The following is a 25059-nucleotide window of genomic DNA, read 5'->3' as shown; positions in this document are numbered from 1 at the left end:
AAGTGCTTCCCAGACAAGGTAAAGCTAGAGGAGTTCATTATCACCAAACCATTACTGTATGAAATGTTAAAGAGACTTATTTAAGAAAAAGATCGAAAGTATGAAAATAAAATGGCAATAAATACATCTCTATCAACAATTATCTAAAAAACAAACTAAGCAAACAAGCAGAAAAGAAACCGAATCGTAGGTAAGAAGATCATTGGGATGGTGGCCAGTGGGGAGTGGGGTGTGGGGGGATCAGGGAACAGGTGAAGGGATTCAGAAGTACAAACTGGCAGTTACCGAATAGACAGGGGGGTATTAAGAGCAAGTGTAGGAAATGGAGTTGCCAAAAAACTTACATGCAACACCCATGGGCCTGAACAAAGGGGGAGGGATCACCGGAGGGAGTGGGGGGTGCTGGGTGGAGGGGGGGGCAAAGGAGGAAAAAATGGGGCAACTGTAATAGCATAATCAATACAAAATAAGAAGAAGAAATCCCAGCTGGGATTTTTGGTAAATGTCGACAATTCTAAATTTTCTATGGATAAGCAAAAGGAACAGAACAGATAAGACAATTCTGAAGGAGAATGACCCTGGAGGGTCAGACGACTCAGGTTTCAGAATTCCTGTAAAGCTCCGGTGACCGGGACAGTGTGGCACTGGCAAGGGGACAGGCGCACAAGTCAATAAAACAGAACAGAGTCCAGAAACAGGCCACACAGGCACTGCCATTTGACTTTTTTAAAGGTGCAAAAGTAATTCAAGGAAGAAAAGATGGTGTGTGGGAAAGCTGGTTATGTATGTGCCAAAAAGATGAACCGTTGTGGAATCACTGCTGTGAACTGATGCTGTGTCTCAGTTGTACCTTCATTAAAAAATGGACCTTGCCTGTCCCTCATGCCATATACAAAAATTAATTCAAAATGGAAGACAGATGTAAATATTAAAGTATAAAACTTTTAGAAGAAAACACAGGAGAAAATCTTCATGGTCTGGCACATCGCATAAAAGACGTAAGAGAAAAAAAAATTGCTAAATTGGCCATTACCAAAATTAAACACTTTTGTTCTAAACACTTTCAATAAGAAATGAAAAGACAGGGACAACTGTAAGAGCATAATCAAAAAAATATACTTAAAAAATAAAATAGGGGGGAAAAAGAAATGAAAAGACAGCCCTGACTGGTGTGGCTCAGTGGGTTGGGCGTCGTCCTGCAAACCAAAAGGTTGCCAGTTTGAGTCCTGGTCAGGATGCAGGCCTGGGTTGTGGGCCAGGTCCCCAGATGGGGGCGTGTGAGAGGCAACCTATGGATGTTTCTCTCCCTCTCTTTCTCCCTCCTTTCCCCTCACTCCAAAAACAAAAAATAAAATCTTTAAAATAAAAAAAAGAAAGAAATGAAACGACAAACTACAAACCGGGAGAAAAATATTTCCAAATCATATATGTGACACAGAACTTGTATCCAGAAAAATATTTTTTTTATCTTCACTGTATTTTTTTTTTACATTATCTTTTTAGCCCCTTTATACTCCCCACCCTCCAGCAATCACCACACTGTTGTCCATGTCCATGAGACCTTTTTCTTTAGGAAAAAAAAATATATATTTTTAAAAGCCTCAAAACTAAACCCACACAAAAGAAAAGCTTTTTACTGAACAGCAGCCACAACACTGACATCATGTGTTGAATTGGCAGGTGTAGCAGGCCCTGTTGATACTCTGACTATTCCGTTGCCTGTACTATTACTTTGATGCCTAACTGATCAGCTTGCATTTACCAGAATCTGCTTGTCTTGCCTGAGGGTTTTTCTGGACACTGAAGACTGTGTTGGCAGCTGCAGGGAAGTCCAGAAGTACCACAGAATTAACTACCCGGGGAGCAGCCCTCCCACTGATAGAAGTAATACATCAATACTCCACCTCCTTTGTCCATCAGAGGGGTAACTCTGAACCAATGTGGAGCACTGGCTCCCTGAGTTCCCCATTGGATTTAATTTTTTTTTCTTTCATTGATTCAAGAGAGAGGGTAAGGGAGGGAAGAAGAGGGAGAGAAACATCGATGTGAGAAACATCAATCCATTGCCACCTGCATGCACCCCAACTGGGGACCAAACCTACAACCCAGGCGTGTGCCCTGACCAGAATCGGACCGGTGACCTTTCAGTTTGTGCGATGATGCCCAACCAATTGAGCCACACCAGCCAGGTTCCATTGGAATTAATGTTGCTTACCCACCGTGCTTAATCAGAAACCCTTTGCTAACTACTTTCTCCTCTGTCTCGTTTCTCTATTCCTCTGCTGGCATTTCCTAGGATCACTAAAAACAAAAACCTTTATTTGAATCCTTCCATCAGGGTTTGCTTCCAGAGTAACCCCAAACCGGAGGTCTGATCCTGCAAAACAGATCTTCCAGGCGGGTTCTGCCAGGGGACCACGTGCCACCCAGACGACGCAGACCGCAGGGCTGCTGGGGCGCGGCCTGGGGGGGGGCCGCTGCACAGATGTTACCGATTCTCCGTGCGGTGAAGCTAGGAAGGGAGGCAGGTGGAAGATGACTGGCTTATGCAACAGCTTTAGCATTTGAGAAAAATTTAAAGACAAATGTGTTGAACTTTTGTTAAGTGGTACTGATTCACAGAAGAAGAAAATGTCAGGGTTTAAATCAGCCAAGTGTCAACTCAGAGCCTGGCACAGCGGCCAGGGGGCCTCCATGGCAGCATTTTAAGGAACTCTCAGCCCCTATTACTTGAGGACACAAGACGCTAAAATCAGGCCCAAATCCTGACTATGAGAGCAAGCAAATCACAGCCAACGTCCTCTTGAACCCTCCGAGCCATGAGAAGTGAGAGTCTCCTGTGCGTGAAGACCAGGCACAGGCCTCACCCGAGACGCACACTTCCAAAGACCTGACCCTCGTCAGGCCTGTCCCTGCCTCCCTTGCTGCGTCTGGGCTAATAACTAGGGTCAAGTCACGGTATCATCAGAACAGGGAGGTCCTGTCCCTGCTTTGGACGCAAAGGGGTGATTCACCAAAACAGCTGCTGGAGCTGATGATATACACCGGCAGAAACTGGGAGAACATACCTGGGAATGGCTCTTGATAGTGCTGACCTGGGGGCCAATGTAAGGTTAGTAAGGAAAGGACACCTGGAGCCAGTCCTAGTAAGCTGCTGGATCAGTTCATTTCATGCTGGGCTGCAGGGCGGGGGTCGGTGTGTTATAAAAAATGAATCGGAGACACTGGAGCTGTATGCCAGGGTGTTAAGGAAAGGGTCAGTATCTCCTAACCTCTACCAATTCTTTCTATTCTGGACTGACAGCATCTGCATTTTTTTTTTTTTAACCTGAGGACTTTCTCTGACATCTGAAATCCATTTTTGTTTCTTGCATGGCAGGGCTGAAATACTAAAATACTATAGATTTATTACTCTCTGGAGCAGTCTTAACCAGTGATTGATGGAATTGGTATACGACATCTGCCCAGAAAGTATCCAGCCATGTACTATGAAAAATGGAGACATTTATTGAAGAAGATACAAATACAAGAAACACTGTACATAGGACAATGATGCCTCAGTGCCCTTCAAAGCAGGCACCTTGAGACCTCACACAGTGCAGTCTCCATCAGCTGCTCCATTGTATTCCCCTGAACCTCGTCAATGGTCTGAAATCTCTTCCCTTTCAAAGATGATTTTAGTTTTGGGAAAAGTCGGAAGTCACAGGGCACCAAATCTGGGCTGTAGAGGGGCTGAGTCACCTGGGTGATATGATGTTTCACCAAAACACTCTGCATGAGACATGATGTGGGAGCAGGTGCATTGTTGTGATGAAGCTGCCAATCACCAGTTGCCCATAGCTGCAGCCTTCTGAGTCATCTGAATAGTCTCCATGGAAGAATGGTCAAGCTTAACACAAAATTTGATGCAGATTCGATGCTCTACTCGCTCAGTCATTTTAAATGCTACGGCCACACAGTACACATGCTCACTCAACGGTGTCTACCACCCCCGCTGACTAGTACAGTGAAGTCGTCATAGTTCACACATGCACATTCCAGTCTACTCTTCTTAGCTGCCAGGTTACATCGATGTTGTGCAAACCATTCTTGTTATATTAACAACTGTTGGACTTTTTCCAGACAGACCTCGTAACCACACTCCACCTACCTCATCCCCTCCCCAGTTATCCACAGTGCTATCGTACTTGATAACAACCCCCCCCCCTTTTTTTTGTCTAACTTCCCTTCCCTCCTCCCTTCCCTTCTCGTTCCCCTACTGGTATTTCCTGGGATAACCTCCAAAACAAAATACTTGCACTCAAATCTAAGAGTCAGCTCCTAGGGGAACTCGAAGACTGTCTTCTTGTTTCGACCACGCTTATACTCAGACGGCATGCAATGTGCGGGGCACACACAAACTACCGTGACTGCAAATGACCTCCCTGGGCATCGGCGGTGTCCCAGTGCTCTGCGGATACGAAGAGCTGCATCTTTGCAATTACAACAGTTCCACTCGACAGAGATCTAAGCCTCCTGACAGGCCTGATTACACGTCCTTGTCTTCCTGACGTAACCGTGACAACCCACACTGACAAGGATGTAAGTAGTCTCTCTGCTTCCTTCCACCCGGACTCCTGGCACTTTGCCTTTTCTTGGCCTCACAATCTGGAGATAGGCAGACCGCCTAACATTCCCTTCACATACTGACTCTGATTTCAAACCCTGCCATTTCCTTCCTCGCAATCACTCTCATATCCACCCTTTTTCCCATTTTCACTGCCAAAACCTTTGTCCGTATGAATGCACACATAAAAATCTGTGACACCGTGATCTCAGGACTCTGTGCTCCCTTCTTCCTGCCACTCATCCTGTGAACACCCAGCAAAACCCACTAGGTTATTTATTCAAATATTTCGCCCTTCAGTGGGTCCTAATCACCCTACTCAGGAGCCTTATTTCACCCAATTAAAAAAATCAGAGCACAAAAGTGAAATATTCCCAACTGAGAAAGACACATATGAGTGAATTCACTCATATGTGGAATATAATAATACCAGAAAGAAAGAAAGAAAGAAAGACAGCCAGCCCTGACTGGTGTCGCTCAGTGGGTGGGGCGTCATCCTGCAAACCGAAAGGTCGCCAGTTCAATTCCCGGTCAGGGCACATGCCTGGGTTGCAGGCCAGGTCCCTGGTCGGGAGCATGTGAGAGGCCACCAATTAATGTTTCTCTCACACTTCGATGTTTCTCTCCCTCTTTCTCCCTCCCTTCCCCTCTCTCTAAAAATAAATGAATAACACCTTTTTGTCTTAAAAGTCAAACTCATCGCAGAAGCAGAGTAGAGTGGTGACTGCCGGGGGCTAAGGGGTGGGGAAATCGAGAGACGTCAGTCAGCGGATACAAACTTTACCTATAACATGGGAACTGAACGCACAGCGTGGTGACTGCAGTTGCTAATAGCGTAATGTACATTCAGTACAGCTGAAATTCGCTAAGATCTTAACGTGCTCACCACACACACACACAAGTACCACGTGAGGTGATGAACGTGTGAAAAAACAAAACTACAGCAACGGTAAAATGACCCGTGGTTGAGAGATCTGGGGCAAGGGATGAGGGATGCACAGGTGAAGCACAGACTTTTAGGGTGGGGCAACTTCCGTACGGTGCTGCAACCGTGTATGTACGTGACGTCACACATCAGTCAAAGCCGACAGACATTCACAACACAGAGTGAACCTTAATGGATGTAATTTTTATTAAGTCCTTTAGGACTGGGGTATCAAACTCATTTTCACAGGGAGCCACATCAGCCTTGCGGGTGCCTTCAAGGGGCCGAATGTAAGTTTAGGACTGTATAAATGTAACTACTCCTTAACTAGGGCAAGGAACTCCACGCTGCCACCAGGTAGAAACAAGGTGCTGGGCAGGATAAAACAAAGTGGAGGGCCGGATTCGGCCGGCCAGGCGGGCCTTGTGTTTGCCTCCTGTGCTTTAGGACATCAGAGGATCCAAGGGTGAAATGCAGAATGTGACAAAACGATCTAACTGTATTACAAATGTATGAAACAACCTCGCTGCGGGGGGCTGAGAGGTAAAGGAAGTGGCCTAAGTAACTCTGGAAATGAATGGTGCTGGTACGACTAAAGCAAAACAAAATATGCCTAAGTGCTGTACTCTAGTTCCCGCTGGTTAGAGGAGTTACCAGCTCCAATACTGCTGTGCCTGTATACTGGAATTGAACAATTACGGAAAGGGGCGGCATTTACTGGAGTGTAAGGTTACAGACAAGCACGGTGAGAAGCTAGAATGATCCACCTGGGTTACAACTGCAGACATCAGTATGAGATCATGTTTCACTTAATACAGATACAGAGTTACATACAGAAGTAATTCTAGAGAGGCGTATATCATGGGTTCCTATACACGTAAGTCCTTGCTCTGTCTACTGAGAGGGTGTAGAAACGACAACATCCCAGCAGCAATGAGCACACCTAGTGCCCAAATTTTGGTTTACAATACCATTCTCCAGTAAAAGGAACCAGGAGAAGTGCTGGAGGCAGGAAATCTACAAGATGAGACTGGAGCATCTTGTAGTGTGGAAAGTAAAGAAGTTCCAGGAGAAAAAACCACATGATGGAGGTATACCAAAGGGACACAGAAGCCAACTGAAAGAGCTCCCGGCGGACAAAGCTGGAACAATTTCAGCAACAAAATAAATAAAGCAGTATTACATGCCCATCAGTGAATACTGATACAAATGAGTGAGTAAATTAATAAACAAAGGAGAACAAATGTCCTGCGGAGAATTGCAAATAATCTATGCCAATTCTCAGCCCTGAAAAAAGTAAAGCATAACCCCCACTCCCTAAGTGTGGGCTGCACGCAGGGACTTCCTCACAAACACGACGGTGCAGAAGACGGGGAGCGGAAGTAACCTGACAGTGGAGACACCCGATCAGCCCTACCTTGGCCAGGGCAAGTTCAGCATCAGCAGCAAGAAATCATGTTGACCACTTGCGAGTATACCCTTGACATGATGTGATGAAAACGGCACCATACCTCTGCAACCTTCCTCCCCAAACCCACAAGCCCAGCTTGACCGTGAGGAAAACATCAGGCAAACCTCAGCTGAGGGATAATCTACAAAGACCTTGCCAGGAAGAGTCAAATTCATCAAAAACTTGATCAGCAGCATCTGAGAAACTGACAAGCCGAGAGACCTCTAAGGAGACACGACCTGGCATAATGTATCCTCACCGGGTCATCAATTGTAACAAATGGAAGAGGTTAATGACAGAATAGAGTAGGGGATGCAATTATTTTTCTTTTCTTCTTATAAAGCCAAGACGGTTCTAAAAATTAAAATTTATTTTTTTAAAAAAGGCAGTACGAACATATTCATTTCTCTTTATTCTCTTAACTGATTTAAAAAGCAACTGCACCCTTCTCCACTGTTTTCGGCGTAAGGACTCATGAGCAGCAAAGTCTCCCCGTGACACCCTCTACGAGGTGGGGCCGCACAGGAACCAGCACAAGCACCGGAAGTCTTTGGAGACAGTGGAGCTGCAGCTCAGCTTGAAGAACTGTGACCCCCAGAAGGACAAACGCTTCTCGGGGACCATCAGGCTTAAGTCCACTCCCGTCCCAAGCCCTCTGTGTGTGTCCTGGGGGCCAGAGCACTGCGATGAGGCCAAGGCCGTGGACGTCCCCCATGTGGACATAGAGGCGCTGACGAAACTCAGCAAGAATAAGAAGCTGGCCAAGAAGGAGGATGCCTCTGTGGCTTCAGAGGCTCTGATCAAGCAGATCCCACGAATCCTGGGCCCAGCCTGAATAAGGCTGGACGGTTCCCTTCCTGTTGACCCACAATGAGAGGTCGGTGGCCAAGGCTGAAATCAAAGCCACAGTTAAGTCCCAGATGAAGAAGGTTCTGTGTCTGGCAGTGGCTGGTGGCCACGTGAAGACGACAGATGATGAGCTTGTGCGCCACACCCACTCCGCTGTCAGCTCCTTGCCGTCACTGCTCAGAAAGGACTGGCAGAACGTCCGGGCGCTGTCCATCAAGAGCGCCACAGGCGAGCCCCAGCGCCTGTACTAAGGTTTATAAGCACAGCTTAATAAACCACCCTGCTACCAAAAAAGGAAAAATAAAAATAAAAATAAGTAAAAAGCAACTGCACAAAAGTATACCTACCAAACTGTATTGCTGGGCCTGTAACATACAGGTTTGCTAAGACATAACAACCCTCAATGTCTGCACATCTAACCACAGTACTTCAAAAGGCACTCGGTAAAACACGAGCAGAACTGAGAGGAGAACGAGACAAACCACACTCACACTTGGAGACTTCGCCACTCCTCCACGATCCACACACGTAGAAAGTCCAGAAGTACGAGGCAGGACTGAACACCACCATCAGCCGACTAGATCTGATTGTACCGATGTCACCCGATCAGGACAGAATGCAAATTCTTCACAGGTACACAGAAAACACGCCCCGCCACATTCAGAGAAGTGACCGACCGCAGAGGCGTACCACCCACTGGCTATGTCTTACTTACGAGGCTGTTCTGGGTACACGGTGATATTCTTCATGCTATCATGTGTCCTACTTCATAGTAAAATTTTAAGTTCTTTACTTTGAATATATTCTCTGGTAAACCTTTTCTTCAGTGGCCTGGAAGAGGAGAAGGCAGGTCTCCACATATTTTATTAATAAAATGGGCGTATACCAGATGTCACAAGCTCTGTACTGTTACCCAAATAAACAGAAACTCTCACAAACTCCATAATTGGGTACAATATTTACTACTTCAAATCTTCAGCAATGTCTTCTAGGAGCATCCCAACAGTATTTGCTAACCAAGGATGCATTTCACCAAACAAAAATTATTGATTTGTCTATATGTTATTTCAGCCACAAGTGCCAAAACAGGAAGAAAAGGTTTGTGGCTTTTTGTTTTTTTACTCCTGAAGCAAGAAATCTCCACAAAACCTCTAAAAATATATTATTAAGCTAAAATTTCAAAGTACTAGATTAATTAGCACATGACTGTAACCATCAATGAAAAAGTTCAAAAACGTCGCCTTCATACTCTAATGCTTAGTTTTAAAATATCTCAACTGATAACATTAGCCTCGTACTATCATTGGTGACTATCCGAGGGACAATGTACTCAATGGTATATATAAATAAATCCATGTGTCAAGTAGCATTTTTAACAATTTACAGTTTTTGTTTACTGACTCCCCTTCAATCTGCTTAGATTATTATTGCTTTTGTACTTTGCCGCTGACAACAAGCCCAGGATACAGACAGAAGCATCGGCTCTGCTTTTCTCTTGCAGTTCGCCTGTCCTGGCATTGTTGCTTCAATCTTCAGCTGAATCTGAAACTTCAATCTGCAGTTTCTTTGTAGGGATCTTTTTAAGCCCTTTGTCTGTGGAGCAAGCTGCATTTCATTCCAATCAGATAACGGAATCTGAAAGACCACTACACTGAGCAGAATGTAAGGAAGTAAAGAAGGAGGCTCACGTGTCAGCCTCTCCAGGCCGAGGTGCTGCACTCCCCGCCGCTCGGCCTACCTCGCTTACCATACGGGGGGGTGTATCGCCAGACCTACAGACGGGTGTAAAATGCCAGCCTATGGACTAACTACGGATTACATAGTACTAGAAGTTACCTGCCCATATGTTCTTGTTATCCCTACATAGAGAATCATTTGTGCATGCCTCCCATTTAGAAACCATTGACCTTAAAAAATTTTTTAATAAAAATAAATAAATTTAAAAAAAAACAAGATTGAGAAGACAGGAAGGACTGTGCCTACCTTGAGGAGCGAATGAAGAATGTGGACGGTAAAATTAGATGAGTAAATTTAGCACCTATGTGGTGAGTTAAGTTGGCCTAAGGTTACAAAGCTAGTAATTTGTGGATTTAGGCCACCGATTTGACTGAAAGTCCATTCTCTTTCCACTGTGTCACATCGCCCCCACCAGGACAAACGCCAGGATTCCAGGAGAGGGGAAAGAATGCAGGTCCCCAAACTGTGGTCCTGGATCAGAACCTGATTCGTAGTTAAAAGGGGTCTGGAGGCTAGAGCTGCAAAACGCCGGGCCTCCTGTCGGTGCTCCCTAGGAAGCACCGTGTTCCAGATTACACTCAGTCTGCAGGCAGGAGGGGAGTAACTCCCACAGTAAAAACTATGGGACAGAGCAGCGTTCCTGCTGCTGAACTCAGGGGGCCTGCCGGGGGCAGCATGTCTGTAACGACAAATACAGCTGGAGGGCTGTGGGCCGAAGCCATTTCTGCCGGCTACTTAAGCAGAGTCTCTGGAACCAGAGGGAGCACACAGCTCTTCTTAAAATTGAAGGTGTGTACGCTCCAGACGAAACCGAACTCTATCCAGGCAAGAGACGTGCTTCTGTGTACAAAGCAAAGAACAACACAGTGACTCCAGGTGGCAAACGGAACAAAACCCGAGTCGTCTGGGGAAAGGGAACCCGTACGCATGGAAACAGTGGATGGCTTGTGCCGAATTCTGAAACTTCCTGCTAAGGCCATTGGACATAGAATCCGTGCGATGCTGTACCCCTCAAGGATTTAAACTTACTGAAAAGTAAATAAATTAAATGGATTTGTTTAAAAACAAAAACAAAAACTAAAGGAAAGAGAGCAGGCTCTAGCCCTGGCGAGGTGGCCCAGCTGGTTAGAGCGTGGTCCCGATGCACCACGGTAGCTGCTGGTCCAGTCTCTGGCCAGAACGCATTCAAGGATCACCCACTGACGGCGTAAGGAAGCAGGACAAACTGGTGTTTCTCTCTCTCTCACTCCAAAATCAGTAAATTTTTTAAAAACTTTACAAAGATAGAGAAAGAGAGAGAGTAGGCTCTAGAAACGTTTCCAGAATGTCTCTGCACCATACCTACGTGTTAAATATCCTTCATTCCTTGAATCTTTGTGTTAATGTCTTCACCCTTCCAGCTCTCAGTTACCATAAAGCATCCAGACATCAGAGCTTCATGGGCGAGTTCACTGTCTCCCAGCAAAACTTCTGTCAGCTCTTCTCAGGACACCACGTGACTAAGAAGTCAGAGATGACTGAGATTGTCATGACCACGTACTTGGCTGTAACTAGTCACACTTCCCTGAAAGAGAAGTAACTTCCTTGCTTATTTCAGGGAAATTCTCCACTGTCCTTCCTCTAATACTTCTTCTAGATTTTAAAAAATGCCAGGGAAAGTAAATGTTTATAAAACCCTAGATTTTCTATCTTACAAATCTGGAAAAGTTTTCCAATAAAAAAACATTCAAATACTGCACTCTACTACACAGAGCTCTGAATAAAACAAACAAAAACCTCACAGGGCTGTGGCAACAATTAAATAAATTATGTAAAGCACTTAGCACGACACCTGGCACAAAATAAGAGCCTAATAAATGGTAGCTCCCACTATTATTATTGGTGTTACTATGCAACTCCCCCTTGGATGGCGCCTAGACCAGAATTCTATAATCAAGGGATCCTTTGTCTTAACTTACAGTTCTTCTGACTCATTTAAAAGTATACAAATATAGACTTGAAAGAAGAATAAATACTTTATTATCAACCATTTGCAACATCTGAAATCTAGAATAGAAAAAAAGGTTTTTAACAAAAGTAAAAGGAAGCAAAGTGACAGAAAAAACACATGGCCAATGAATCGTTATTAGAAGAAAATAAGGGGACAGTTAAGTCACCAAAAGGAGAAACAGGTGCTTCTAGTCCACTAAAGACAAACCTCACCATTTTTCCTAAAACCTACCACGGTCTGAGCCGACAGTGTGGCTCAGTTGACTGGGTGTCATCCTGTAAACTGAAAGGTTGCCGGTTTGATTCCCAGTCAGGGCACATGCCTGGGCTGCGGGTTTGGTCCCCAGTGAGGACTCACACCGATGTTTCTCTCCCGCTCTTTCTCCCTCCCTTCCTCTCTCTCTAGAAATAAATAAATAAAACCTTAATTAAAAAAAAAAAACCTTACTATGGACTGCCTAGTTCATAAAGGAAATTTTAGTTCTAAGCAAAGCTACTACTACGTATCTAATAAGGAAATATTAAAAGCACATACATAATAAAGAAACAGGTGTACTCCCAATGACACCCAAAGCTCTAGTTTTCATAGTCACAGTTCAGAAAAAGGATCCTTATTATTTCTATAATTAAGCGTGTCCCTAGAGAGAAATGTTTTTAGAAAGATGTATAAGACTTACTTCTTTAAACGATTTTGCAATTTATGAAAAACGTATTAAATGTGTTCCGACCTAAGTCATTTGTGTTTCTTTTTGACCAGAACAGCAACGTGCAGGCTTCGCATCTAAATCCCGGCTGTCAGCAACGATTTCTTTGCCGAGTCTCATAACTCTAATGTCAGTTCACACATCGGTAGGAACGATTATGAGCGACGAAGACCACGAGCACAGCAATAAGGAATTAGAATGTGAGGGCTTAGAAACGCCCTCCCCAGGACCAGGACCCCGCAGTCTGCACATCCAAGTACATGCACGTGTCTCCCAGCATGTCTGTGCCTCACAGTAAGGAAATGGAAACAGAAACCGAGAGCCCCAAACTCCTAGTCCATTGTACCGCCCTTCTACATGTTAGCGCTAAGATCATTTCTTTGTGTCTACGATCTGTAGGGAAGAATTTATAAGCAATAAATTAAAACCACAAATTTAAAATTTTGGTGTATCAAAAGATGATTATTTTTTAAATGTTTTAAAAGACAAGCCACAAACTTGAAGAAGACATTTGAAGCCATCTAAGTGAAATGTCAGCATCCACACTATAATGAAAGTTATAAATCAATATGAAAAAAGGAAAACCAACACAACAGAAAACAGGTAAATGATGAAAAGAAGCAAACCACAGAAGACGAAATCTAAAGAGCCAATAAAAACAGGGAGCAATGTCCCAACTCACTAGTAATCAGAAAAACATATATTAAAATCCAAAGTAAGCCCTGGCCGGTGTGGCTCAGCTGGTGAGAGCATCGTCCCATAGACCAAAAGGTTGCCGGCTCGATCCTCCAGCAGGGCAGATACCTAGGTTGTGGGTTCATTCCCCAGTCAGAGCGCATATTGGAGGCAAGCGATCAATATTTCTTGCTCACAACAATGTTTTTCCCTCCCTTCCTCTCTCTAGAAGCAAGGAAAAAATGCTGAGTGAGGCTTTAAAAAAATAGCAATACAATTACATTGTACATCAAGCAGATTTGCAAAACTGACAAAGCCTAACAACACTAACAGCTGACAAGGCAGAGAAGCAGCAGAAGGCACCGTTGCTGGTGCGAATGTTACCTTGTAACACCACCTCAGGGAGGAGTGTGGCAATCCCCACACTGCAGGGGGCGTGCACGGCACACAGGCCGGCGGTTTCTCCCAGGTGCACACTCTAAAGGCACGCATGGGTGCACGGGGAGATGTGACAATACTCACAGCAGCATAATCTATACTAGCAAAAAGAATCAGAACAAACTAATTGCCAATCGTCGGGAAAAGACAAAAGTAAATTGTGATGTAGTCAAACAACAGAATCCTATTCACCAAGAAAAATACATACTAGAGCTACATACATCCCTATAAGTGGGCATCACAGTATTGAGAGATACAAAGTCACAAAAATGTGTAATAACAGTGTTAATGGAAAGGTTTTTAAAATACAAAACTATTATACATTTTAGAGCTATTTAAATAATAAAAGTATGAAAATCTGCACAGGAATTAAAAGCCTCAAATTCAGAACAGTGGTCCCCTTGGAAGGAGAGGAGAATGCAACTGGGAAAGAGGTACATGGGGCTCAAATTTAGAAGGGGCCTAGTTTCCTAAGTTAAGTAGCGCGTACTCGGGTCTTCACTATTTGTATTTTCTATACCTCTTTGAGGACTAATATTGCATGTTTAAAGAATTAAAAAAAAAAAAAAAACCAACCAAAACAGTTTTACTCCGGAGCCCACAGGCTTACCCCTGACACTGTTCTGCTCTGGTCTATGCAGTGAGGAAAGGCTCAGTTGCTCCGCCTGGTGAAAAGAAATGAAGTACCGACTGAAGAAAAAGTCCCCACCGGAAACAGGACTGGAGGCACAAAACGGTCCTATCACCGTGCTCGGGAATCACATGAAAAAGCCAAAAGCCAAAGCCAAGTTGAACTGGGAACGGGAACCAGTCTGGCTGAGGGACAGCGCGTGGAAAGAACATGGGCTATGAAGTGCACGCTGGGTCCAAACGTCACCCCTGTCGCCGATTAGCTGCGTGGCCCCCAACTAGGCCTAACTTTTCTGAGCTCAACCTCCTCACCCCCACACTGCAGACACCATGTCTAGCTGCCAAAGACATAAAGATTAAACAGGAGCCATTATCCCTGAAATTCCTTCGCACACAGTGGCCTCATAACAGGTAACAGTTATTATAACTTAAGGAAGATCGCCTCTCTCTGGCGAGAGGAGACAGAGCTGGGAAAGACCAGAGTTAAAAGGGGAAAGTCAAGACTCTAGAAAAAGCAGCCAGGAAAACGCTAAAATGGTTAGGGGTTGAAAAAGTCTTCACAGAGTCCCAGAAGTCACCAAATTAAAAAATACATATTTTAAGTGAGTACTATTTCATTATAGTGAGGCTTAGTTATAAGAATATGTAGTCCAAACCTGACCATTTCCGCATTTCAGTCCTGTTTTAGCTTATATATAAGGTTAATATGCAAAAATTCAAAATATAAATGTGTTTTCTTTAAAGGTTTATTTTTTGTTAAAAATGCATTACCAAGTAAATCATATAAATATGTTTGTCTTGGTTATCTATAATTCAGAAAGGTCTCTCCTACTCTTAACCTATTGAAGAGAAAACAATGATAATTTCAACAAATGCCCCCCAAAAGCCCTTGATAAAATTCAACACCCAATAAAAACACAAACCAAGAACAGAAGGAAACTTCCTTAAGTTGGCAGACACCTACCAGAAACCTTCAGGAAGCACGACATCTGACAGTGAACCACTGGAAGCATTCCCACTCAGGAAAAGGTAAGTGCCGTCACAATCCCCGCTGCTCAACGTTTGCACCGCAGGGCCGAGGTGCTGCGGCACTCGGAAAACAGAGCGCGTGCGATGAAGCTGAGACAGAAGCCCGGCCGGGGAAGTCTTCCGGTCAAAGCAATGCCGCAAGCAGACACCTGGATGCATCCCCTCTGCTTCAAATACACAGTAACAACTCAAGTACTTTTAGAATATATTTGAAACGACTTAGAAAGGTTCGACAAGAAAAACCTCCCCCTGGCTCATAAACAGGAGAGCCACGCAACACTGCGAGCGGGACTGAGGCCACAGGCTTGCTGGACGCTGACTGCAGAAGCTGGTGCGCTTTCTGCAGGGAGCAGTGGCACTCACACAAAACAGAGGGCCTGGACCAACGGGAGCCCCCTGAGCCAGACTCACAGCTCCAGGCCAAGGACGAGGCTAGAGTTAAAAGGAAGCTAAAAAATTCTGCTGCCAGTCTCTGCCTAGAACTAGTTTATGCAATGCCCTGGGAAGATAAAAACACAGACTCGTGACCAGGAACTGAACCAAGAACTCACATACTCGGTGAGTGGATGTAAAATAGCCCCAATTACCGCAAAGGGCAGAACCCCTGACCCACAATTATCGTATCTGATGTTTCACTCCGTCAATGAAAGCGCCACAGAGAAGGGTGAGCGCAGCGATAAGAAAAACAAAATCAAAAGCATTAACACTGAAGTCAGTGAATCAACACACCACACCAAGGAATATAATGCTGAGTAAGGGAGCCAGCAAAAGCAACAACTGGAATGTGAATTCCAGATGAAGTTTACCTTTACAGAACAGTTTGGCAAACACTTGTTTTTAAGTCTATTTAGGGTGTTAGAATATAAACTTTTAAAATTATTAGAAATGCAGGACTGTACAGCCACTTTGGAAGACAGGCAGTTTCTTACAAAGCAAAACTTAGTCTGACCTTACGATCCAGTGATCACGCTCCTAGGTATTTATCCAAAAGAGCTGAAAACGCATGTCCAATATTAAACGAGCCTTTATTCCAAATTACCAAAAACTGGAAATAACCTAAATGTGCTTCAATAAGGGTATGGATAAACAAACAAACTGTGGTACTTTCATATAATGGATTACTGGGCAATAAAAATAAATGAGCTATCAAGCCAGGGAAAGACATTGAGGAACCTTCAATGCATAAGGCCAGTAAGTAAAAGAGACCAGTCTTAAAGGTTACAATATTATATGATCCCAACTCTATGAAATTCTGGGTAAGGCAAAGCTATAGACACAGTAAAATGACCAGTGGTTACCAAGAGCTCAGGAGGAGGGCGGGAAAAACTGAACAGGCGGAAGATAGGATTTTTAGGGTAATGAAATTATTCTGTATAATTCTTCAGTGACATTACGTAAAATGTCATGTGGCATGACATACATTTGTGAAACCCCATAGACCTATGTAATACCAAGAGTGAAGCCTAATATAAACTATAAACTTAAGTTAATAATAATGTATCATCAAACTTCCGGTCAAGATGGAGGCATAGGTACACACACTTCGCCTCCTCCTGCAACCACAGAAAGAATTACAACCAGATCTCAAAGCTAGTAACACCCAGAACCATCAGAAAATTCAGCTGTATGGAAGTCTGACAAGTAAGGATTTAAAGACTCATTCATCTAGACAGGTAGGAGGGGCAGAGTCCTGGAGACAGGCGGCAGGGACAGCTGCGGCGTAAGTGCTGGGAGGGACACCTTGGAAGCGAGTGATCCCAGGCCCAGGCCAGACCACAAAGCCCAGGGCTGCACAGCCCAGGGTGCCAGCACTGGGAAGATAGATCTCCATTACCTCTGGCTGTAAAAACCAGAGGGGGTTGGGGTAGCAGAAGAAACTGCCAGATTTTTGCCGCCAAAAGGTCCAGACAGTCTTCGAAGGGAGGCAAACCCACCCACTCCAGGCAGCAGCTGGAAGGGCACCAGCCACAGACAGGTCGAGGGTGAAGTGACTGGACACGGACGAGTGCCAGGCAAACTGCCAGAAGCCAGGCAGTGGCACTGTCCCCTCTCAGAGCCCTCCCCTCACACAGAGCCAGAAAGTGGTGAAGGGGGTTGCCCCGCCCACAATTACCTAAGGCTCCACCCCACACATTTACAGGTGCCTTTTCTACATTCGCCACACTATTAAGACAGGGAGTAAAAGCAGCTCTACCTAATACAAAGAAACACATACAGGGAGGCTGCTAAATTGAAGAGACAAAGAAACATGGCCCAAATGAAATAACAGAACAAACCCCCCAAAAAAGAACTAAGTGAAATAGAGATAGCCAATCTATCAGATACAGAGTTTAAAACACTGGTTATCAGGATGCTTAGTGAAAAACTCCTTGAGTACAGCAAAAAAAATAAAGGAAGACATGAAGGTCACACTAAGTGAAATAAAGAGTAATCCACAGGAAATCAACATAGAAGGGAAGGAAGCTGGGATTCAAACCAATGATTTGGAACATACGGACAAGACAAGCATTCAACTAGAACAAAAAGAAGAAACAAGAATTCAAAAAAAATGAGGATAGGCTGAGGAACCGCTGGGGCATCTCCAAATGAGCCGACATCCAAATGATAGGGATGCCAGAAAGAAAAGAGGAAGAGCAAGAAATTGAAAACTTACCTGAAAAAATAATGAAAGAAAAGTTCCCTAATTTGGCGAAGCAAGCAGACATAAAAGTTCAGGAAGCACAGAGAGTCCCAAACAAGTGGGACCCAAAGAGGACCACACCAAGACACATCACAATTGAAGTGCCAAAGGTTAAAGATAAAGAGAGAATCTTAAAAGCAGCAAGAGAAAAGCAGAGAGTTACCTACAAAGGAGTTCCCATAAGACTGTGAGCTGATTTCTCGAAAGACACCTTGCAGGCTAGACGGGACTGGCAAGAAGTATTCGAAGTGATGAAAAGCAAGGACCTACAACCTAGATCTCTCTATCCAGCAAAGCTATCATTTAGAATCGAAGGATAGATAAAGTACTTCCAGAAAAGGAAAGCTAAAGAAGTTCTTCATCACCAAGGCATCATTACATGAAATGCTTAAGGGACTTAATTATGAAAAAGATTAAAACCATGAACATTAAAAAGGCAACAAACTCACAACTATCAACAACTGAATCTAAAAAAAAAAAAAAAAAAAAAAAAAACCCTAAGCAAACAACCAGAACAGGAACAGAATCATAGATACGGAGACCATTTGGAGAGTTATCAGCTGGGAGGGTGAAGGGGGAGAATGGGGAAATGGTGCGGAGATTAAGAAGCATACTTGGTAGGAAGAAAACTGACAAGGGGAAGTCAAGAACAGCATATGAAATGAAGAACCCAAAGAACTTACATGCAGACCCATGGACATGAACTAAAGGGGTGGGATTGCTGGAGGGAAGGGGGGAACCAGGCGGAGGGGGGCAAAGGGAGAAAAAATTGTAACTGTAATAGCATAATCAATAACATATACTTAAAAAAATAATGTATCATCAGTTCTAATAAATGTACCACACTAATGCAAGATAGTAGTAGCAAGAAATTGCCCGTGGGGAAGAACAGGTATACAGGAACTCTCTGTACAGTCCACCCGTTTTGGTCATATTGTTATGTATATAACTTTTTAAATTATCAGGGACAGTTCCACTTCCAGGTATATACACAAGAGAACTGAAAGCAGGGACTTGAAAATGTATTTGCACACCCAGGTTTACAACGGCATTACTCACAGCAGCCAAAGGCTGGAAACAACTAAAATGTCCACAGATGGATGAATGTACAAACAAATGTGATATATACATACAATGAAATAGTATTCAGCCTGAAAAAGGAAAACTCCTGATGCATGCAACCATCTAAACACTGGAGACATTATGCTAAGTTAAATACACCACACACAAGAGGACAAAAATTGTATGTTTCCACTTATACGAAGTACCAGAGTCATCAAATTCATAGAGACAGAAAGTAGAATGGGGGTTGCCAGCACTGAACGGAGGAGAGAACTGGGAGTTAGTGTTTGACGGGCACAGAGTTTCAGGTGGGAAAGACGGAAAAGTTCTTGCCCTGGCCTGGTGGCCCAGTTGGTTGGAGTGTTGTCTCATACACCAAAGGTTGTGGGTTCGATCCCCGGTCAGTGCACATGCGTGGGTCGCAGGTTTGGTCCCCAGTCTGGCAGATTTGGGGTACCTAACAGAAGCAACCAATTGATGTTTTTCTCTCACACGGATGTTTCTTTCCCTCTCTTTCTCCTTCCTTCCCCTCTCTAAACATAAACAAATCAAGTATTTTTTAAAATTATGACAAAAAGTGCTGAAAAACTGGTTATGCCAATTGAAAAACAAATTATCTCTCTTCATTATGCCATATAAAAATTTCACACTGAAAGCAACATTTTTTTTAATTTTAGAAGGAAATACAGAAATATGTAATTCATACCCTGAGGTAAAGAAAATTTACTTAACCAGATACATAATTTTTTTTAACTTGAGGGAATTTTTTCATAAACATAACATGAAAATTTAAAACTTGTATACAAGCAAAGACACTGTGAACGAAGGGAAAAGGCACGCCTCAGCCTGGCAGGGTGGCTTCACAGCACATATATCCATCAAAAAAAATTTGTATCCAAAAAAATCTAACTGTCCCTCACTGAGTGAAGGCGACATAAACCACAAACGGTCGTTTCAGTCTGGAACTGAACACTATTCAGCAATTAAAAATAAATGAATCAGATCCACAAGTAGTAGCAACATGGTTCAATCTCCAGCAATGAAAATCTTAAATGTGCACCCCTCTGACCCAGCAAGTCTGCCTCCCACTCGCTGCAGCACAGGCCCAAACTACAACACGATGCACACTCGTAAGAGGGAGTGTAGCGGACAGGAAGGGCCAGGGAGGCCCCTACGTCTCACCAGGGAAAGACCTCAGATATTCTGCTTGTTTAAGCTGCAAACAGTGTGTACAGCATCGTGTCACAAATGTGAGGTGTATGGGGCAAGTCTGCTTTTTTCTGTATCACCTGTACATAGATGAAAACGCACAGAGACAGGTCGGGAAGGATCACAGCCAACTGTTAACGACAGTTCCAGCAGAGAAGGGAGTGCACCAAGAAGGGTTTTATCCTGTCCGACTGTCGGAGTACTTTGTAAGAGCGCGCATTCCTGAGCCATCTGCGCACTGCGGCACCCAGCCCCACAGACTGTGCCCACGCAACCCAGGAGCTGCCGTTCCCAGGGGCTCTGCTGCGGAAGGCACCCCTCAAAGCCGGGCAGTATACACCCTGCACAACGAGACACCACATCCCTGATGCTTGTGTAGTGAGAAATGAATTAAATAAGGGGGAGGGGTCTGCAAACCAGAAAGAGGGAACTTTCTGGGGTGATGCAGGTTTCTACATCCTGACCGGGATAGTGGTGACAAAGTACACACATTTTCAAAACTCATCCATCTGTACATGGACCTCTATGCGCTTTATACGTACTATACTTACTATACATCAGTAAAGTTGACTTTAAAATAAATGTAAATTAAATACATGAATAAAATATATTATCATTGGGAGAACCTGGAAGAAGGTACCCAAATTACAAGCCCCCAAACAAGAACTGGAAGACGCCTGCTAGACGCACTCTGAAGTACACAATATGAAACCTACAAAGAAATTAACTTCATTCTACAAGACTGATCACACAATGCCAAATTTGGATTAATGTGACCTGATTTTTTTTAAATGAGGAAACAAAGGTCCTTAGAGATTTCTAGTAAGGATATAAAATAAGGGGTAACTCAGCATTCTACTGGTTCTACGTCTAATTTTCTAAGTAGAAATTCTGTCTCTCACACACAGAGTGGACTCTCAAAAACCTCGTCAGCACTGCTTCGACTGCATAACCCCCCTCCAAGGTGGCTCCACGTATGTATGATAAAAATCCTCACAGAACTCATAAAAGGTCAAGTTTTAATTTGGCAGGCAAAGTAACCTAACAGGCACTGCAACCCAGGGAACTGAAACAGCAGACTGGAGCTGCAGAGTCCAGAAATCCACCCAAGGCAGAGAACAGGCAGAATTCCAGCCCATACAGAGGAGAAGAGATACATTCATTCTCTTACTGCAGACCTACCATCCAAGAACCAGGATAAAGTTAAAAAAAAAAAAAATGTTCCCTAGACAAAAGTACTCTTCTTCAAGTGACAGAAAGAGAAGAGCCAGAAAGGGGATGATTTGAGGCAATGGCCCAGGGACTAAGTTCCTGACGGGCCAACCTGCAATTAGCCATGGCTTTAAATGCCCAGGCCTGTGAACCTGGGTTACCTTACGCGGCAGAAAAAGGGGGGAGGTGGACTTTAGGAACAGGGGACGCCCGTCAGCCATCCAGAGTGATTAATACTGCTCCGTGCAATACACAGCAGAACCGTGCCTGCTTCATTCATTCAGGCAATAAGCATTTCTTGCTCAACTGCTGTTGGGCCAGGCACTGTTCTTGTCACTGAGGATTTACTTATTTATTTTTAACTTCCTTTTTGTTTTCAATTACATGTTATATTTAGCATTTTTTTAATTGTTGTTCATGTACAGTTGTCTGCATTTACCCCCCACCAGTCCCTACCCACCCCAGCCATCCCCACCTCCCATCCCTCCTCTCCTTGGTTTTGTCCCTGTGTCCTTTACAGCTGTTCCTCAAAACCCTCCCCGCCTTCCCTCCCATGATCCCCTCCCACCTCCCCTCTGGTTACTGTCAGATTGTTCTCAGTTTCAATGTCTCTGGTTATATTTTGCTTGCTTGTTTGTTTTGTTGATTAGGTTCCACTTAAAGGTGAGATCATATGGTATTTGTGCCTCACCACCTAGCTTATTTCACTTAGCAAAACACTATGGTATATTTACACAATGGAATACCACGCAGCAAAAAGAAGGAGCTCCCACCCTTTCCAACACCATGGATGGAACTGGAGAGCATTATGCTAAGTGAAACTGTCACTGAGGATTTAGCAGTGAATAGTCACGGAGCTTAATAATAGTAGGGAAGGAAGAGAACTTCTTCTCTTTTCAAATGTTTTCTTCTTCTCTCCCTTTAAATGTTACACAGTAGAGCCTTCAAAATATATCCTAAGTTTCTCCCACAAGCTTCCTTGACCCTCCTGCTCTATCTCCAAGCCAAGTAATGTATGGCTCCAATGTTCCAATACTGGGAAAAAAGGAAAGAGACCTAAAGTGAATAAGGTGTGAAACAAAATTCAATGCTGCTTTGTATTTTATACACATACTTTCACAAACGAATTGTTAGCACCTAAATAGCAAATTATGGCTGTGTTTGATACTATTTTGCGGTCCCAGTGCTGAACACGGTTCTCTACCCGCGGTAGCTACCTAATCAATAAACATTTGCTAAGAATGCTGGAAGGTCTTCATAATCCCAAGGCCTGGCACAGGAACTGAACAGCAAGCATTCGTTAGCTGCATCCTCCCTCCTCCCAGCACACTTTCCTTCCACGGGTGACAGGGTGCACAGGTTCACTGTTAGGCACCACGGGAAACAGTGTTTTGGGGTGATCTGAAATAAATTCCCTTCCCTCTGCCAGGGCCTGCCTGCCTCACCTGCCCTCTGCCAGGACCTGCCTCCTTTGCCCCCTTTCAGCACCTAAAGCAGAGCCTCCTTCCAGCAGCATCAGCCCAGCGCCCGCACCCCGGCTTTGCGCCCGACGACCACGGCGCGCTCGGGAACCCGGAGTCCCCCCTCCCCGGCCCGGAGTTCAGAGCCCGGCAGCGCCGGCCCCAGGCTCCGCTCCATCCCCTCCGCTCGCCCCTCCAGGGCCGTGAGCGCGGCGCCGTCTTCTCTCGCAGCGCGCGCCGTGCAGCGGCCCCGGCTCCCCGCGCACCATCTCCGCCGCGCCTGGCCCTGCACCCACGCAGGATCCCGAGGTCCGGGGGTTGCGCGAGCTCCTTCCCGTTCCCCGCGGGTGCGAGGCTCCAGCACCGTGCACCTCTAACGCAGCCGGCGGCCGCCGCCGCCGCCGCCGCCGCCGCCGCGGACCCCGACCATACTCACTTCCCGGCCGGAGCAGGGGGCGTCGAGAAGGTGTCCCGCGGCCGCAGCCTCCTCCGCCACCTCCGGCCCGGCGTTCGCAGCAGAGACGGCACCAGCGCTCTCAGGCCCTGGAGCCGCCCCCGCGGCGAACGTTCTCAGCGCCTTGCTCGCGCTGCTCCCCCGCCCGGCACGCGCAGCGAGCCCGCCCCCGGCGCGAGGGCGCGAGGACTCAGGGTTAGAGGCGGGCACGCGCTACCGACGCGGGTGCGCGCTTGGGGGCGTGGCTTCCGCCGCGCCGGGGAGGGGGCGGGCAAGTGGCTGGGTTCCCGTCGAGCCCCGCCCCCTGCGGCCGGGCGGGCCCCGCTCCCCAGCTCGCCTCGGGGTTCGCGGAGGGCAAGTGAAACTCGTCGCCTGCGGACGTCTCCCGCACGCTAACGGCGGGCGGCTGAGGTGCGTTTCAACTCTGCAGGTGTTTGCCAGGCGAGCTGGATACTCCGCCCGACGTGACTGCGCGGTAAAGAATGCGAAGAACCACCCCATGAATCATTCATCCAGTCCTCGGGAAACGAGATCCTCCCCTGAATGATTTTTCCAAATTAATTCAACTCAGCAAGCGTTTACTGAGCACTGACTCGGTACCTAGCGCCGTGCCAGGTGCTGGGTGGGTACACCGTCACGATCACGGTCCTTGGTCTCGAGGAGCGCATAACTTAGAGGAAAAGCAGCCGAGCCGTATAAACAACCCGGACTGGTGACCCGTGCAAAGCCAGTCACAGTGAGATACTGTGGAGGGCTTCAGAGGAAGAGATTACTTCCTCTTGGACCGTGGAGACAGGTTCCTAGAAGAGGTGGCTTTTGTGTTCAGCCTTGAAGGAAGAAAAAAAAAAAAAGAGGCTTAGTAGAAAAGGGGAAGGACATCAGAGCCTAGGTGAACAGCTTGGGCAAGTGAACAGAGGGTTGCCGAGGTTTCCCATCTCACATCAGCTTTTTGGTTTTAATATTATACATTTTTGATAAAATCCTTTCCAAACCATGTAAAACATAGGATGACTCCAAATTAGAGACGGCTCAGCCTTTTTAATGACTCAGAGAATCGTTCTCCTCAACGCTAGTTAAGGCTGAAAACAGCAGTGTCCTTTAAGGACCATTGTACGTGAGTGAAGTACATTGACTCCCTAAGTGGAGCCAGCAGGCTTTCAGTCTGGTCGTTGACTGCTTTTTGGCACCTTATGATGAGGCAGATGAGCCACCTCCTGCTGCTGTCTGCCCGCCTTCAGAACAAACTCTTCCTCCTCCTCTCCTCTTCCTATTTTTAAACTCCTATGGTGAAGGAAAAATGCTGGCAACCAACTCTATCGAGTGGGAGTAAACAGATTCCTCAGAAAAAGACATCACCTTTCACGTGGGACCCTCACGACAATTTTGCCTGCCTAGAGGACATTGTCGCTTGCATGCAGGGCCTTGACTGGGTTCTGATATGTTAAGATACTAAGAATGCCGAGAAGAGACATCTTGTTTATTCATTTGCCACTTTGGAGCACCAGCTGTGGAGGAGGCATTGAAAGGGTAAAATATTGATCCTATTCCGAGAAGAAAACATGTGTAAATGATGTAAGATAAATATGTAAATATTGCTTTAAATATTTAAATAGTTGCCCTACTGATGGAAGCCAAGGTAATTTCAATATGGGGGCCAGACTGTTGTAAACCATTCTGGAAACTGACTACTTTAAGTGCCCTCCTATTAGCATTTCCCTATTTAGGTTCTGTGTTTCATCACCTCCCCAGTCCTCAGAAAACATCTTTCAAACGTATTTCAATCATTCTCCCCTCTCCCCGAAAATCACCAACTCCTTTTTTACCTACTTATTGTATTCCTTCAACATCTATTCATATTCAAGCTTTTCCCGTCCTAAAGAAAAAGGAAGAGCCCCGGCCAACGTGGCACACTTGGCTGGAGCAACGTCTCACATAGGAAAGATCATGGGT

General features: G+C 45.3%; 1 protein-coding gene and 1 pseudogene across 11 annotated transcripts in view; one reads left to right on the top strand and one right to left on the bottom strand.

Annotated features, from left to right (window-relative positions):
- Positions 1-23317, bottom strand: part of DTNB (dystrobrevin beta) — a 168363-nt gene extending 145046 nt beyond the window's left edge. For 2 of the 11 annotated variants that reach the window (XM_053925397.2, XM_045189233.3), the window contains exon 1: positions 14968-15448. In XM_053925397.2, the coding sequence (XP_053781372.1) occupies positions 14968-15191 (224 nt within the window). In that variant the 5' untranslated portion in view covers positions 15192-15448. Of the gene's footprint in view, positions 1-14967; positions 15454-23091 lie in introns of those variants that run through there. The other 9 variants (XM_045189234.3, XM_045189238.3, XM_053925400.2 and 6 more) reach the window with 8 other exon arrangements.
- On the top strand, positions 6393-8272 carry LOC112298177 (large ribosomal subunit protein uL1 pseudogene; annotated as a pseudogene).
- Positions 23318-25059: the final 1742 nt, after the last annotated feature.

Source organism: Desmodus rotundus, chromosome 5, assembly GCF_022682495.2.
Source record: "Desmodus rotundus isolate HL8 chromosome 5, HLdesRot8A.1, whole genome shotgun sequence".
Lineage (NCBI taxonomy): Eukaryota > Metazoa > Chordata > Mammalia > Chiroptera > Phyllostomidae > Desmodus > Desmodus rotundus.
Note: the sequence above shows the minus strand (reverse complement) of the source record. Positions and strands in the feature narration are given on the sequence as shown.